We start from the raw sequence: 15,829 nt of genomic DNA on the forward strand, positions 1-15,829 counted from the left end.
AGAATGATATTCAAAACATTGTAAACATAAGAATATAGAAGGTATGGCTGTACGATTGTCTGCTTAGATTCATGACAATATGTATATTTTAAAACATAAAGCTATATGGTCTCTGGAAGGTTTGAGGGCAGGCAAACTGATTTTGTGGTCTAATTAAGCTTCATTTTCTGGCAGGTACCCGGTTGTTTTCTCTTGGGGAGATAAAAAAATTCCCCAGGGAGACTGGTTTCTTATGACTGCTAAACCAGCAAATAATTATATACTTCAGAAGGGTAGCTGAACTATTATTCCTTTTTTTTTATTTTGTTGAGGTTTTGGTTTGGGTAGAGTAAAGGTGAATGGAAGGGTGGTTAGCTATTTCTAATCACTACACACAATTTGCAGTATTTGCAATTTCTTTACCTGATTTATCTCAGTTTGGTTCATTATTCTCGATGAGATGTTACAGATTGTTTTTTTTTACCTATGTTCTATTAGAATAACAATGAGACACACAAATCAGGCATATCTTACGGTGCAATAATATCCCAGTCGGTTTTCTGAAAGTAAGTGGATTTATTATGGCTGCAGCCTCATAAACACAATTACAACTTCAATTAAACATAATCACAATTCCTTAAACATTCATTATCCTTTACTAAACTGCAGCTTACCTAGGTACACAGCCCTCTTTGCATCTTTCAATATGTGGAGTCTTGCCGCAAATTTCCGTCACCCATCTTGCTGCGATGTCGTCCACCCAGGGGTTGCTGTCCAAGCACCCTCTAGCCTCCACTTTTTTTTCTGCCTCTCAAAGCCCGTTGTCCCTCGCCCTATTCCGTCAAAGGATGAGCCCATCAACTTTACTTAGGCATGGAATGTGAATGGCCTCCTGACGTGCAAACCAGGAGATGTCACCCTCACATGTTAATCAACGTTAATCTTAAACCAACTACTTTTATCTATTAGCTGGCAAGGTACTGTGTACCTGGTAGAGAATGACATGGGGCCAAAATTTGTCCCCGTCGCCAACCTTTCCCCGTGGGTTGTTTCTGTCTCCACCCTGTCCCTGCAGGCTCTGTCTCCATCCCCGCAGACACTGTCTCCATCCCTGCAGGTTCAATCCCAGTCCCATGTCCATGGGCCTGTTTTCATCTGTAGAAACCTTGAAAACTTATGATTTTATATTTAAATCTTTTTATTAAAGTATAAAAGGAACAATATGCTGTGCAACTGTTATGTATAAATTACAAACAGAAAACAATAATAACAACAAGCAGCTACAATAACCCTCCCACCACCACCCTCTACCCTTCCAACCCCAACAATAGCTGACTTCTGCTACCCAAGAAATCCAAATCCACCCTATTAAAATGACCAGGGGTACAAAATACAACCCGTTCTATATGCCTTACAGGGGAAAAATATGCCCTATGAAGCACTGTTATGATTTTTTAAGCTGTGGATGAATAAGTCATCAGCAATCTCAGGATTCAGTCTAGCTCTCCCGTCTTCCACAGTCCTTCCTGCAATAGAAGATGCCTTCTTAGAAGATGTACAGGATACCCTATGCAAATTTTGCTAGCTGTGGCCAACAAGTATGCTTGTTTTTCCCAAAAAATAAAAATATTGTCATCTGCATCAAACATCAATGACAGTCCAGTCATTAACAGACTTCAAAGTTGAAAGTGACATCCCCACCCTGTGGGATCTGTCTCTGTCACCGCCCCGTCCCCATGGGCTCTGTCCCTGTCCCCATGGTTACCACAGGTCCCCGTGTCATTCTCTAGTATCTGGTCCTAATTAAACCACCATTCCCCCCTCCCCTTAGCCTTTTCTCCTGATTCCTAAAACTCTTCCTTCCCCTTATCCCTTGCTTCCTCTCCTTGTCCTTTTCACTCCTCCTGCTCTACCCTCCTTTCTCCCTGTAGCTTTGCATCCTTCACTGGCCTTACAGCCCACTTGTGGATAGCACCCCCCGTAATGTGGATGCCTCTCTCTAGATTCATAGGTTATAACAATTGTCAGACTGTGAGATTTCTTCCTTTTATATAATGATGTTTTGTACAGTTTTGATATATAATGTTCATAATCAAAAAAGATTGAAACATAAAAAGAAATCAGAGACAGGTTACACATTCAGTTCATCCAGCAGCATCAATTGTCATTGTTTCCAGCACACTGACCAGTCAGAGTGAATTCCTGTGGCCTCACCTACCAGCAAATACTGCTCCTGTTTGGAGAATAGCCAACGCCTTTGTAACTCTATCACTGGTACTTCCTCTGGCAAAAGCATACAGAAAAGATAGTGCTTTTCTTGGCATGTGCAAATTAATCTCTGAAACTCCAATGCTTAGGGAAAGACTGGCACTTTAACTGGGAGTTTTCTCTGGCCAGCTCTGGTCCTTTTCTGCTTTGTGTATTCAAGCAGTCCCTCTCTTCAGTCTGTCTTATCCTTTCCCTGCTGTGTCTGTGGAGCTCTGCTCCTGTGAGTCTAGTAGTAGTCTTGCTCCAACTCAAGCCTTACCCTTTACCTGCTGTTGGGGACTGCCTTCTGCTACCCGGGTTACTGTGTAGCCTTTTGTCTGAGTTCTCTCCCTCTGGTATTATCTTTATCTGACTGTTTGGTCTGACGTCTTTCCCTTTGTGTCTGTGCCTAGCGCTGTGTGTGCCGCACGAGTGCCTGTCCCTTCTGACACCTCTCTTTGATCTTTCCCCTTCCCTAGTGTATGATTGGGTTTTGGTTCAGCCTTGTGGCCCGTATGCTTGGACTCTTTACGAGTGGGTTCCCGTTCAGCCTTGTGGCCCGTACGAGTGATCTATTTCTCTTTTCTGGTGGTACTTGCTGGTTTTCCTGAGTGTGCTGGGCTTCGTGGCCCTTGTTAGCATGTAGCGTCTGTTTGGGTCAACCGTAGGCCTTGGCCAAGGTCCTTCCTAGGTCTTAGCCTAGGCACAAAGGCTCACGATCAATATAACAACAGTACAATAATGTCATTCAAATGATACAATTACAATGTCTCAGATTTTGCAGTCATTGTGAATGCTCAAAGTATCTACCCCCAGCTTTATTGAAAGAGGGACAGGCTCAGTATGATAGAAAAGATTGAAGACAGGAGGCAAGGGAGGAGGAGAGAGATCTGTTGTAAGGTCAATCAATCGTCGTTGGCAGGCTGTTCCAGATAACCTGCAGTGCTTTCTTGAGTTTGGTGATTGCTTGCGGCTTTGGGTGGCGCTTGTGATAGGCATCCAACATTGGCTCCCCAGACAAAAGTCTACATCACTGTGATGTCATTAACAGTAAGCTGATACCCTTTTTTTTTTTTTTTCAAATAATGGTAGTTTTACAGTGCAACATTTTTAAACATGTGAAAATTGCTGGGTGGTCATGCTAAAAAGTCTGTAACTTCACCGTGTTTAAAGATAATTTCATTCCACTTGACACAAATGTAGATGGTAACAACAAATAAAGCTCTAAAATTTCATACTGAAATTCCAAGCGATTGCTGAGGAAAACAGCAAAAAAAAACTCTAGGGGGTTACTTTTTTTTTGCCTCACCCTTATAACACCTCTTGGTGGAATCTTTCCTGGAAGCCAGCAGGATTCTGGAGGACACCCTCAGGCAGTTGAAGGGAAGCTAATTAAATGCTCTCAACCTCCAGGGACTGGGTGTTGGGATGCAGAAGAGACCTTTGTTCTGCTTGATAAGAGTAAAAAAAACACTCCAATCTCCAAGGATCTTCAGAGGATAGCTCCAAAACAAGAGGAAATCTGTCTTAAACCAGTAAGGCATGAACAGGATCATGGTACATCTTTCCTGCTTGAGTTTCAACAAAGTCTTCCTGATCAGAGGAATGGGAGGATATGCATACAGGAGGCCTTCCTCCCAATGTAGGAGAAGGGCATCTGATGCTAGTCTGTCGTGTGACTTGAGTCTGGAACAGTGCTGAGGAATATTGTTGTGAGATGAGTGGCAAAAAACACCACAAAGGGAGTGCTCCAATCTCAGAAGATCTTGTGGGCAATTACTATACTGAACCCCACTAGTGTGATTGCATCACTCTGCTCAGTCTGCTGCTGGACTGTGATTCTTGTCACCTGAGTACTATCCCTGGTGGGAGGCACAATACAACATTCTAATGACTTCCTGCACATGGGGTGGGAGCCTATATGCCCCTGCTTGCTGGCATAGTACATAGTAACCTGATCGGCTGTTTGGATTAGAACAATTTGATTCAACAACTGATTTCTGAAAGCCTTTACAGCATTCCAAATTGCCCTTAGCTTCAGGACTGATGTGAAGCTGAGTCACCTAAGCGAACCAGCACCCTTGGGTGTGAAGCCCATCTACATGAGCACCCCATCCCAGGCTGGATGCATCTATGGTCAGCATTTTCTAAGAGGAAGAATTTATATTGGAAGTCCCAGAGTCAAATTGCTTGAACTGTCTACCAGAGCAGTGACTGAGCTAGCTCAGGGTGTGATTGAGATGACATTCACTAGATTCCCCGTGGCCTGACACCACTGGGAAGCTAGGGTCTACTGAGCACCTTGCAAGTGGAAGTGAGCCATGGATGTGATGTGCATTATGGAGACCATATGGCCCGACAACCTCAACATCTGATGGGCTCAGACCTGCTGGATGCACCGAACTGAGTGTCGATGGAAATGAGTGCATCTGCCCATGCCTGAAGCAGGTAGGCTCGAGCCTGGATCGTATCCAGCAGGCCTCCAATGTACTCCAACTGCTGTACTGGGAGCAGGTGGAAACTGGGGTACTTGATCATGAACCCTAATAACTCCTACACCCAAACAGTTCTCATCATTGATTTATGAGCACCTTCCTTGATGTGCTCTTTAGCAGCCAGGCAATCCAGGTAGGGAAACACATGAACTTCTTGTCTACATGGTACTGCTGCAATTATTCTAGACATTTTGTGACTATTCTGAGTGCAGACACGAGGCCAATAGCAGGATGCTACATTGGTATTGGTGTTTCCCTACTTGAAATCAGCGATATCTCCTATAACTAGGATGTGTAAGCACCCTTAAAGGCAGAGAGCATAGACAATTTTTTGCCTGAATCATGGGAAGAAGAGTGCCCAAGGAATTCATCCTGAACTTTTCTTTGTCCAGATAATTGTTCGAGATCCCCACCTGTCTTTTTGGGCACGAGGAACGTACTTGAAATAAACTCTTTCACTTCTCCCCCTGGTGGAACAGGTTTGACCGCATGGGCCTTTAGAGAGAGGATAGTTCATCTGTGGCACTACCTGGTGCTGAATGTTTTCTCTCTTGATAGGAAGTTGACACTAATTGAGTGTGTAACCCTCCCAGACTATTTGTAGAACCTACTGGTCTGAGGTTACAAGGAGCCAACTTTCTTGGAAAAAATTCAGCCTCCCTCCTACTGGTAGGCTGTTGGAATGGGCCCTTTTATGTCTGCTATGCTCTACTAGAGCCAGTCAAAAGCTCATCTCCTGCTTAGACTGTGGAGCTGGTTGGGACTTTTGGGGCCTCTGCTGCTGAGAATGGGAGCCAGGAGGCTGGACCTGTTGCTGAGGATAGGATAAGAAGAGTGAACCTATCCCTTTGAGGTACTCTTTCTGCTTCTGTCCAAAAACCTCAGAGAAGTGGAGGTTTAAAGAACAGGCCGAGAGAGGGACTTAATGATATCAGTTCTCTTCTTTATGAGGTCTACCACCTACTCCACCTTGTCCCTAAAAAGATTGTTTCCTCGGCAAGAGATGTCCGCCAATTTTTCCTGAACTGCTGGTTCCAGGTCTGAGACATGCAGCTTGAGAGTCTGCTCATACCAATACCTATGGTGGAAAGTCTGTACAATCCACAAAGTAAAAAGCAGGAAGAAACCCCCTACGAAAGGATCACTGCATATAAGGAGGAGTAGGGGATGACATATGTCTGGAAAGTCTGCACACCATGTCAAAAGTATCAAAATGGCCCGAGCAATGTGTTTGGGACATTCCTTCTGCTTCATAGCTATCAGGTGAAGTACTGCGGCCTGCTTCAGTGGGAGAGTGTCTGCAAACTTGAGCACACTGCCTACCAAGTTCTTCAAGTAAATGCTCAATGATATAGGTAATGAGCATCAAGATGCAAAACACTTTCTTCCCAAAAGACTCCAAAGTGCAAGCATCCCTGCCTGGGGGAGCCCAGGCATGGGGGACCTTGAACTTCTGTCTCTTTTGAAAGTGGATTTGACCACCATAGAATGGTGTGAATGCTGTGGCTTCTCAAATTTGGGAGCCATATGGACCTTATACATAGAGTCCACCTTCTTTGGAACAACTGCACAGTGAGTGGGGTCTCCAAATTTTTCATCTATGCATTTTTAAGGATGTTGTGAACAGGCACTGTCACAGCTTCCTTAGGAGGGGAATCATAGTCAAGGCTGTCCAACATCTCAGCCCTGGGCTCACCCTGACCTCCAACTTAAATGAAATGATGTCTACCATTTCCCCTCAAACAGCTGGCAAAAGAGAGCTCCTCACAGGGAGACTTTCTGCTTTCTTGTGCTGGAGAGGATCTCAGACCCCCCAGAAGTGTTCCAATGCAGGCGAAATACACCTCATGGGATGCCAGAGTACCTGCCTCAGTCTACTGAGCATACTGCCAGGCTCTGGGCAAGAGCGCCAAGGTACCAGTCTAGTCCTGGACTCCAGAGTTGCTTCCTCCCCCAATAAGCTGGAAAGGAGCACTGCATTGGTTGGTGCTGGCTCCAGCACTCGGTGAGGCACTGGTATTGATGAACAGCAAACAGGCAAAGCATGAGTCTCCAGGATAGGCTGCAGCAGCAGCACTGATGCCCTTGATGCCTTGCATCACGCTGAGCTGGGCTGCGCTCCAGCTCCTCCCTATACCATGACCGGAAGCACTCCTCAGGGCAGGCATGGTAAAGGCAGAGCTGGAACTGGTGTGGAGACAGTCTATGAAGATGTTGGAGACAAACTGGAGATGGGGTCCCAGCCTCAGGGAGAATGGCACATCTGCAAGGCTTCCATTGAGGGGAGTGGTTCTCATGTGCCAATGTTTCTCAGAGAGGAGACCTTCTCATTGTGGATATGTCTCCAGAAGCCATGGGGACCGATGCCTTCAATGCCAATGTTGATGGAATGAAATTTGGTGAGCCAAAAATTCTCTCCGCTCAGGGCCTCTTGACTTTTCTGATTTCTCTTCTGCATTTGGGCACAAAGAGATCAATGACAAGACATATGGTCAGGACCCAGACAAGATAGGCACATGCAAGGGTGGACTGACAGGAATCTAGGCCCTCAGGCAATAAGGATCATACCCCCCCCCCCCCCCAAACATCCCATCCGATAGAGACTACTGGTTCGGCATCTTTTGTAATATTTCAACTCACTTTAGACAAACCCTAATGTAGAAATATACAGTCATTAAATCATGGTAGCAGTGCATCTGGGGTAAACTTTTGGAATAAGGTGCATGTTTTGCTTTCTAAATGCGCCTGAAGCTCTGGGACATTTGTTCTTAACCTTTTTTCAGTTGAAACACATCTGACGGACAATGCTCACATATGTCCACATATGTGCTCCTCACACCCCATTGGTCTGACACAACACAGCAGTTCTTATGAATTAAATGTAACATGCTATGCATCCACAAAAATCCAACTCCACCCCCCCCCCCACCCCCCACCCCAAACAACAGAAGCAGTTCACAACTAGAAAATTCCTCCATGGAAGACACCATATTAAAAAAATTCTGATTTTCATGTCGCCTGAGCAATTGCAACATCAATCTCTCTACTACCAAGCACATTGTAAATAATATAAACCTCCCCTCTGCCTCTAGGTCCCACATCTCTCCCTCTCTCTTCCCTCTGCCTCCGGGTCCTACATTGCTCCCTTCCCACCCCAGTCTAACATCTCTTCCCTTCCATTCCACAAAAAACAATATCTTTCCCTCTTTCTCCCTCAAACCCCTAGATCCAACATCTCTTTCTCCCATCCCCACAGGTCCATCATCTTTGCCGCCCTCCCTTCCCCTCCCCAGTCTACCATCTTTGTCCACCTCATCCCCCCCCCCTGACGCCATCATCTCTGCCCCTCCCTTTGGTCCACCATCTCCCCTCTGGGTTCAACATCTCTGTCCCCTCCTTCTCTAGGGTCTAGCACCTTTCTCCTTACCTTCAAACCTGGATCCAACAACAGCTCCTAAGGCCAATATCTCCCCCTCTTCCCCTCTGTTCCTGGGTCCAGCGCACCCCCTCACTCTCATCCCTTCCCATCCTGCGCTCCAGTATATCCCCTGTCTCTGAACCACCCCCTGTGTATGTCAAAGCATCCTTTTCTCCATGCAGGGACACCGGCAGTTACATAGGCTGTTTGCCACCAATGCCAAAACTTCTCTCTGATGCAGCTCGGAGCCCGCCCTCTTCTAACGTAACTTCCTGCTTTCAGAAGGGTGTACCACGGCAGAGAGAAGTTCTGGCATCAGCAGCAGATGGCTTATGTAGCTGCCGATGCCCCTGCATGGAGGAAAGGGGACACTTTATGTCTGTATGGGGGTTTGGAGATGGGAGATGCCAGACTGTGGAACGAGAGAGGGAAGTCCCGGACCTGGGGATGGAGGGAAGAGAGGGATTTTGGACACATGGGCAGGAAGTGCTCGGCCCCCTATTGCCCTGGTCCCTCGGGCACTGCCCAGTCAGTCCGCTCCTGGGCACATATCATGTGGTCCAATCACAGACATGGTCCTAGAAGAGTCTGTGCACCATTTAAACCCACTGGAAAGATTCTGAGATATGATTGGAAAATAGCTGTGGCAAAATTAAACAGCTCAATTGTAAAAATAAAATAAGTAGAAAAAAAAATTTTAAACCCCGCAAAACCCAGCTGGGAGCTCAGGCAAAAATTAAGAAAAGCTTCAAAGAGTCAAAAAAAAAAAGTGAAATACAAGGTTTTGTCGTGCTACTAATGAGCAGGAAGGCAAGGAGAAAAAAAAATCTCTCTATAGAGAGAACAGCACAACATGTCTGAACCGCTCCACGGATGAAGAGAAACTGTGGGTCCCACGCAAGACAGGTGGGTAGGAAGGCATGTGCACATGTGCAGTCTGGCCTACCAAGGCTTCTGGAATAATCAGTATGTTGGGCAGTGTCCGTACCAGGGCTCCATAGATGACAGCAACCTTTGTGTGATAAACTATCAGGCTCATTTTCAAAAGAGATGGATGTCCAAAAAGTGACATAAATCGGCATTTGGACGTTCATCTCACAGAAACGTCCAAATCGGTATAATCAAAACCGTATTTTGGACTCAGAAGTCTGTCAGAAGGACGTCCAAATCTCAAAGGGGTGTATCGGGGACATATTCAAGGCGGGTCTTGGGCGTTCCTAAGACTTGGACGTCTTTGAACCATAATAGAACAAAGCAAAAACGTCCAGCACTAAAACTTGGACATTTTGAGCTAGACCTGTTTTTCTTATGAATAAGGAACAAAAAGGTGCCCCAAATGACCAGATGACAACTCGAGAGAATCGGGGATGACCTCTCCTTACTCCCCCAGTGGTCACTAACCCCCTCCCACCCCCTAAAATTGTGTTGAAGAACATTACTTGCCAGCTTCAGATGTCATACTCAGGTCCATGACAGCAGCATGCAGGTTCCTGGAGTAGTTTAGTACACTTCAGACAGGTGGACCCAGGCCCATACCCCCACTTGTGCAGGAAACTGTGAGTCCTCCAAAGCCCACCAGAAACCCACTGTACCCACATGTAGGTGCCCCCTTCACCTGTATGGGTTTTGGTGGCTCAGCACAGAAGGTAAGGGACCTGTGTACCTGGGAGCATTTTATTAAGTCCACTGCAGTGCCCAATTGCTGTCCTGGCATGTCAGGGGGACCAGTCTACTAAAAATGCTGGCTCCTCCCATGTTCCAATGGCTTGACTTTGGCCATTTTAGACTTGGATGTCGTTTTTTCAAAAATGGCCAAAAATCAAAGATGGCCAAATCGCAAACCGTCCAAATCGTGGGACATCCATGGTATTTTCGAACACAAAAGATGGACATCAACTTTTTCGAAAATGACCCTCTCCCCACTTCGGAATTTGGGCGTCTTTGTAAAACGTCTACATTCTGGCAGACGTTTCTTTCGAAAATGCCCCTCTGTCTTGCTTGATCTCGGAGGAATGTACATTACAGTAATATGTTTTTCCATTAGCTTTGTCAAATTTGAAAGTACCAGTTAATATAGATAGGGAACCAAGATGTTTCGCCTCTTTGGGTAGTTTTCAAATTTTTCAAGGTACCACCTTAAAAAAAGGAAAAAAAAAAGAGAGAGAGAGAGGTTCAATAAGTATTCCCTGTTCCAGGTCAATTTAAATAATTTATTAGAAAAAAAGTTATGACGGTCATTAAACATTAATTCACAACAATCAAAGGCAACCTAACAATCATAAAGCAGAACATGAAAACAGCTACAACAGGAGTTACCCTGGCATTATTTTAAAAGGCCATTTGTCTATGACTTGAATAGTATGTATACAAAGGTTTCTCATGCCATACAAAAAATACTCATACTGTTTGATGAAGCCATAGGTATTTATGTAACATAGTAACATAGTAGATGACGGCAGAAAAAGACCTGCACGGTCCATCTAGTCTGCCCAACAAGATAAACTCATATGTGCTACTTCTTGTGTATACCTTACCTTGATTTGTATCTGCCATTTTCAGGACACAGACCGTAGAAGTCTTGCCCAGAACTAGTCCCCACCACCCAAACACCAGCCCCGCCTCCCAATCTCGGCTAAGCTTCCGAGGATCCATTCCTTCTGCACAGGATTCCTTTATGTTTATCCACGCATGCTTGAATTCCGCTACCGTTTTCATCTCCATCACCTCCCGTGGGAGGGCATTCCAAGTATCTACCACTCTCTCCGTGAAAAAATACTTCCTGACATTTTTCTTGAGTCTGCCCCCCTTCACTCTCATATCATGTCCTCTCGTTCTACCGCCCTGACTGCTGACATTGTAGCCTCTCGTGTCCTTTGCCCACTCGTTGCCATTTCGAGTGGGATGTCTGGGCTCTGTCTCTGCTGGCTTTCCCCGGAGTCTCCGGGGGGGGGGGGGGGGGGCTTCCTGCCGTATCTCTGGCAAAACTGCTCTAGCTTCAGCTAGGGTTCTCGCTTGGTGCATACAATCAAATAAACATTTTCACTTTGAAACCACTGTACATTTTACATTAAATTGTTGTAAATCAGAGCTCCTAGTTTATGAACATAATTCTGCTAATCTTTTGAGATGCAATGGTCAAGACTGCACACAATACTCAAGGTGCAGGTGCACTATGGAGTCACTATGATATTCTTTCCTTCCTAATAACTCTTAACATTCTGCTTGCCTTTTTGACAAATGCTGCTGCACACTAAGCAGATTTCAATGCATTGCTGCTGCTGAGCAGAGGATTTAAATGCATTGTCCGTGATAACGTCTAGATCTTTCTCATGACTTTTTCATGACTCCAAGGGGGGAATTCATCAAGCTGCATTAGGGTCTTAAGTTGCGTTATTTGGCCCTTAACGTGATTTATAAATGGCCCTAAAGCTGCTTGACTAAAAATACCACGGCGATATTTAAGTCACCGTGGGTTAGGCGGCAATGAGATGCAAAATATGCACTCATTTCTAGGCAAATACCGTAATTTGACTTGCAATGATACCTTTTTTGCTGGGGTTATTTCACCACCCAGGAGCATTGGGCCACAAAACCATAGCCAGATGCTCCCAGGTCAGCAGGGCTGTGCCTCCCCTCAGCTCAAGATCCACCCGGCAGTCGACCCCCTCCCCAGGCTAAAGACTCCCCCCCCAGCAGTAACCCCCCACCTCAAGCTCGAGACCATCCCTCTCCCACCTCCCCATAATTCTAGCCCCACAGGGGCTACTTTAAAAGCAGTCATGGTTCGTGGTGGTCTTTGGGCAGAAGCAAAGCCTAGTTGCTCCTGCCCAGTCCAGTGCCTTGAGAAAAATGGCACCACTAGGTGTCATGTTTCCTTATAAGGGCAGCATAGAAGGGCTGGTTGAGAGGAACAGGTGTCTAGTGGCATCCCCTCTCTCATTCCAACCTTACCACCTGACTTGTACTGCTTTCTGCAATAGTCCCAATGGCCCCTCCCCACCCAACCCACCACCTGACTTATACTGCTTTCTGCAATGGTCCCAATGGCCCCTCCCAACCCAACCCCACTTCCCCGATATAAAAAAAAACAAAATTTGCCCTGGTAGTCTAGTGTCCCCCCCCCCCCCCATCTGACCTGACCCCCTCATTCCCCCAATATTAAATAAAAGGCTGTACTGGTAGTTTAGTAGTCTTCCTCACTCCACTTCCAAAAAATTCCCTGGTATTTTATTGAAACCCATAAAAGGAGAAAAACCAAGGTAGATCCACACATCAGTTACAGTTAGCTCCTTTATAGCCCACTAATACCAATAAAATAGTTCAAATGCAGAAAAAAACATAGTGGGAATGACCAAACAGGTGGACCAGGAATTCATCAAAAGGTGATCTTTATTGAACAATGAGTGGTGCGTAATTAGCATATGTTCTTTGTACACAGGCAATGGGACTCAACACATGCTGTGTTTTGGCATTAAAGCCTTCATCAGGAGTCCTAGTTCGATTGTCTTATATGTCTGCACAGTTATGAAAGACTTTTGCCAAGTGAGTTATTACCATAGAAGCATAATCTGAACAATCATTAGCACAGAGACACAACTTTCCAGTGGTCATTACCACTGTGTTTTTTCTGCAGTCTATTGAAACCCTCACCTCTTGCTTAGGTCTCCAACAGACCCTGCACCTTAAATGAGACAGGATCTCCAATGCTGTCATTTTCAAAATGTTGGCACTTTGTCCTACATTGTGCATCCTGGGATGCACCAGTGGGGTCCATCTGCCACATAAGTGATATCTGGTTAGTGGTGATATTTAAACTGTTAACTGGGTAAAGTTATGATAGTTTTTCTACTGCCTTAACGTTATCCAGTTAGCTGTGTGACTGTCACAACTAACCAGATAACCTGGTACTGTCTGGATAATCTATCTGTACAAAACAGAGGACTACTACATGTATCCGTAGTGCTACAATTCTAACATTAACAATTTACAAAGCACTCCATGTCAAAATATACTTCTTTTCAACTCATTTAATTGTCTTTTGTGTACGTCCAAACAACATTACAATACCAAACCCTTAAGCCTCAGCACTCCTTCCATCCGCCCTCACACCCATTCCTAATCACTCTCTTCATCTCATTTGTTTTATAGTTCCTTCAACCTCAAATCACTACTACCCACTGTCCAATCAATTATGCGGGATCTACACAGTTCACCGCTGTGGATATTTTTCAAAAGTCCACAGCACCCTCTGCTTTGTTCTTCTGTTGTAGCAGTGTCTATACAGTCAATATGAGACTAATCCTTTTAAAATATAAGCACTTCCCTTCCACAGTTCAAAGTCTGTGTAGTTGGTAATTTTGCTGCTTTAGGCTAGATAATGGCTACTGAGGTAAGGACTACACAGTATTCTCAATGGAGGAGGGTAGTTAGTGGGGTTCCCCAGGGGTCTGTGCTGGGACTGCTGCTTTTTAATATATTTATAAATGACCTAGAGATGGGAGTAACTAGTGAGGTAATTAAATTTGCTGATGACACAAAGTTATTCAAAGTCGTTAACTCGCAACAGGATTGTGAAAAATTAAAAGAGGACCTTACGAGACTGGGCGTCTAACTGGCAGATGACGTTTAATGTGTGCAAGTGCAAAGTGATGCATGTGGGAAAGAGGAACCCAAATTATAGCTACGTCTTGCAAGGTTCCACGTTAGGAGTCACAGACCAAGAAAGGGATCTAGGTGTCGTCGTTGATGATACGTTGAAACCTTCTGCTCAGTGTGCTGCTGCGGCTAAGAAAGCAAATAGAATGTTAGGTATTATTAGGAAAGGAATGGAAAATAAAAATGAGGATGTTATAATGCCTTTGTATCACTCCATGGTGCGACCACACCTTGAATATTGTGTTCAATTCTGGTTGCCGCATCTAAAAAAAGATAGAGTGGAATTTGAAAAGGTGCAGAGAAGGGCAACAAAAATGGTAAAGGGGATGGGACAACTTCCCTATGAGGAAAGGCTAAAGTGGCTAGAGCTCTTCAGCTTGGAGAAAAGGCGGCTGAGGGGATATATGATAGAGGTTTATAAAATAATGAGTGGAGTTGAACAGGTAGATGTGAAGCGTCTGTTTATGCTTTCCAAAAATACTAGGACTAGGGGGCATGCGATGAAGCTACAATGTAGTAAATTTAAAACGAATCGTAGAAAAGTTTTCTTCACTCAATGTGTAATTAAACTCTGGAATTTGTTGCCAGAGAATGTGGTAAAGGCGTTTAAGCTTAGCAGAGTTTAAAAAAAGGTTTGGACTGCTTCCTAAAGAAAAAGTCCATAGACCATTATTAAATGGACTTGGGAAAAATCCACTATTTCTGAGATAAGCAGCATAAAATGTTTTGTACTTTTTTGGGATCTTGCCAGGTATTTGTGACCTGGATTGGCCACTGTTAGGATGCTGGGCTTGATGGGCCTTTGGTCTTTCCCAGTATGGCAATACTTACGTACTTATCAGGATAGAAGAACGATTGCTTGGGTGATGTGGAAGATGGTGATCTGTGGTTGAAACTTGGTTGCACTCCAAAAGAAACCTATGGAACTTTGGAAGGCTAAGTGCTTTGAAAATATGCCTCTTTGTTGTTTAAAAATTGCAGATGTGGAGCACAGGTGACTAGGGCCTGCAGTGAGAAACACCATGGTGAAAGCAAAGTAAATTGACTGAATGAGGCCTAGAGACTTGAAAGGTTCCTTCATCAGAGCATCCAAGATGGTGTTAGATCATATAGCAGGAGTGGGGATGGGGGGACCTTGAGGAGTCATCTCAGGAATCCAGAAATTGGGGGGGGGGGGGGGGGGGGGGGGTTGCATCGAGATGGTGCTGTCATGAATATGCTCATGGTAGGCAGAGACTGCAGGGAGATTTAGGTATATGGAAGCGACCTTAGCCTGGAGTCGCAAGATGCAACAGGTAGATGAGACACATCAGTATAATTGGGCCCAGAGAATTAAATAAGTCCATTTAAAAAAAAAAAAAAAAGGTAAGATTTCATGGTGCTCAGTGTCTCCAATATGAAGGGAATCGACTTCACTCCTTGTGTAACTGGAATGCAGTCTATGAGATGGAACTCAATCTTTCTGCTGTCAGAGCCAGACTGGTGAGGGTGGGGTGGCGGACATGATAGGTCTGTGGGTGCTGTGGCAAAGGCTTGCCCCGAAGCCACTGCGGTGTGATCAAAATGACATGGGCAGAGTCATGTCATATCTTTCTGGCAGATTTGGGAAATGAAGGAAAGAATGGGAAAGTGTAGAGAAGGTGTGACCTCCCCTGGGGAAGGTAGATGCATCTTGAGCCATTCAGGAGAAAGCACACCTGGCATTGTCCAGAGCTCCTGATATATGTTATATGAGAAGATCTCCACTTGCTGCAAAGTTGTCAGATGACTGAAGGAGTCCATAATCTGATATCTCTGGCCTGGAAGGTACATGACTGGAATGGTAGCAATGTGAAAGTTTTCTAGTCTGAAAGGTACATGGCTGTAAAGATGGCTGGAATGGCAATGGCAAACTGCCAGATGCGGGTGGCCTCCCAGCATAAATACAAACACAGGGAGCCCAATTAAAGCAGGGCCACCTGGTTGCCCATTCTAATGAGCACTATCATGTACCAAATCCACAGGGTGAAGGCTTGGAGGATGCTGTACACTGCTC

At 45.1% G+C, this 15,829-nt stretch overlaps 1 protein-coding gene across 3 annotated transcripts in view; it reads right to left on the minus strand.

The window, feature by feature from the left end:
* Positions 1-9,960: 9,960 nt before the first annotated feature.
* Positions 9,961-15,829, minus strand: part of SRD5A1 (steroid 5 alpha-reductase 1) — a 129,856-nt gene continuing 123,987 nt past the window's right edge. For all 3 annotated transcript variants that reach the window (XM_030209586.1, XM_030209578.1, XM_030209595.1), the window contains exon 6: positions 9,961-10,274. In XM_030209586.1, coding sequence (XP_030065446.1) covers positions 10,189-10,274 — 86 coding nt within the window. In that variant the 3' untranslated portion in view covers positions 9,961-10,188. The remainder of the gene's footprint in view (positions 10,275-15,829) is intronic.

Source organism: Microcaecilia unicolor, chromosome 1 (assembly GCF_901765095.1).
Source record: "Microcaecilia unicolor chromosome 1, aMicUni1.1, whole genome shotgun sequence".
Lineage (NCBI taxonomy): Eukaryota > Metazoa > Chordata > Amphibia > Gymnophiona > Siphonopidae > Microcaecilia > Microcaecilia unicolor.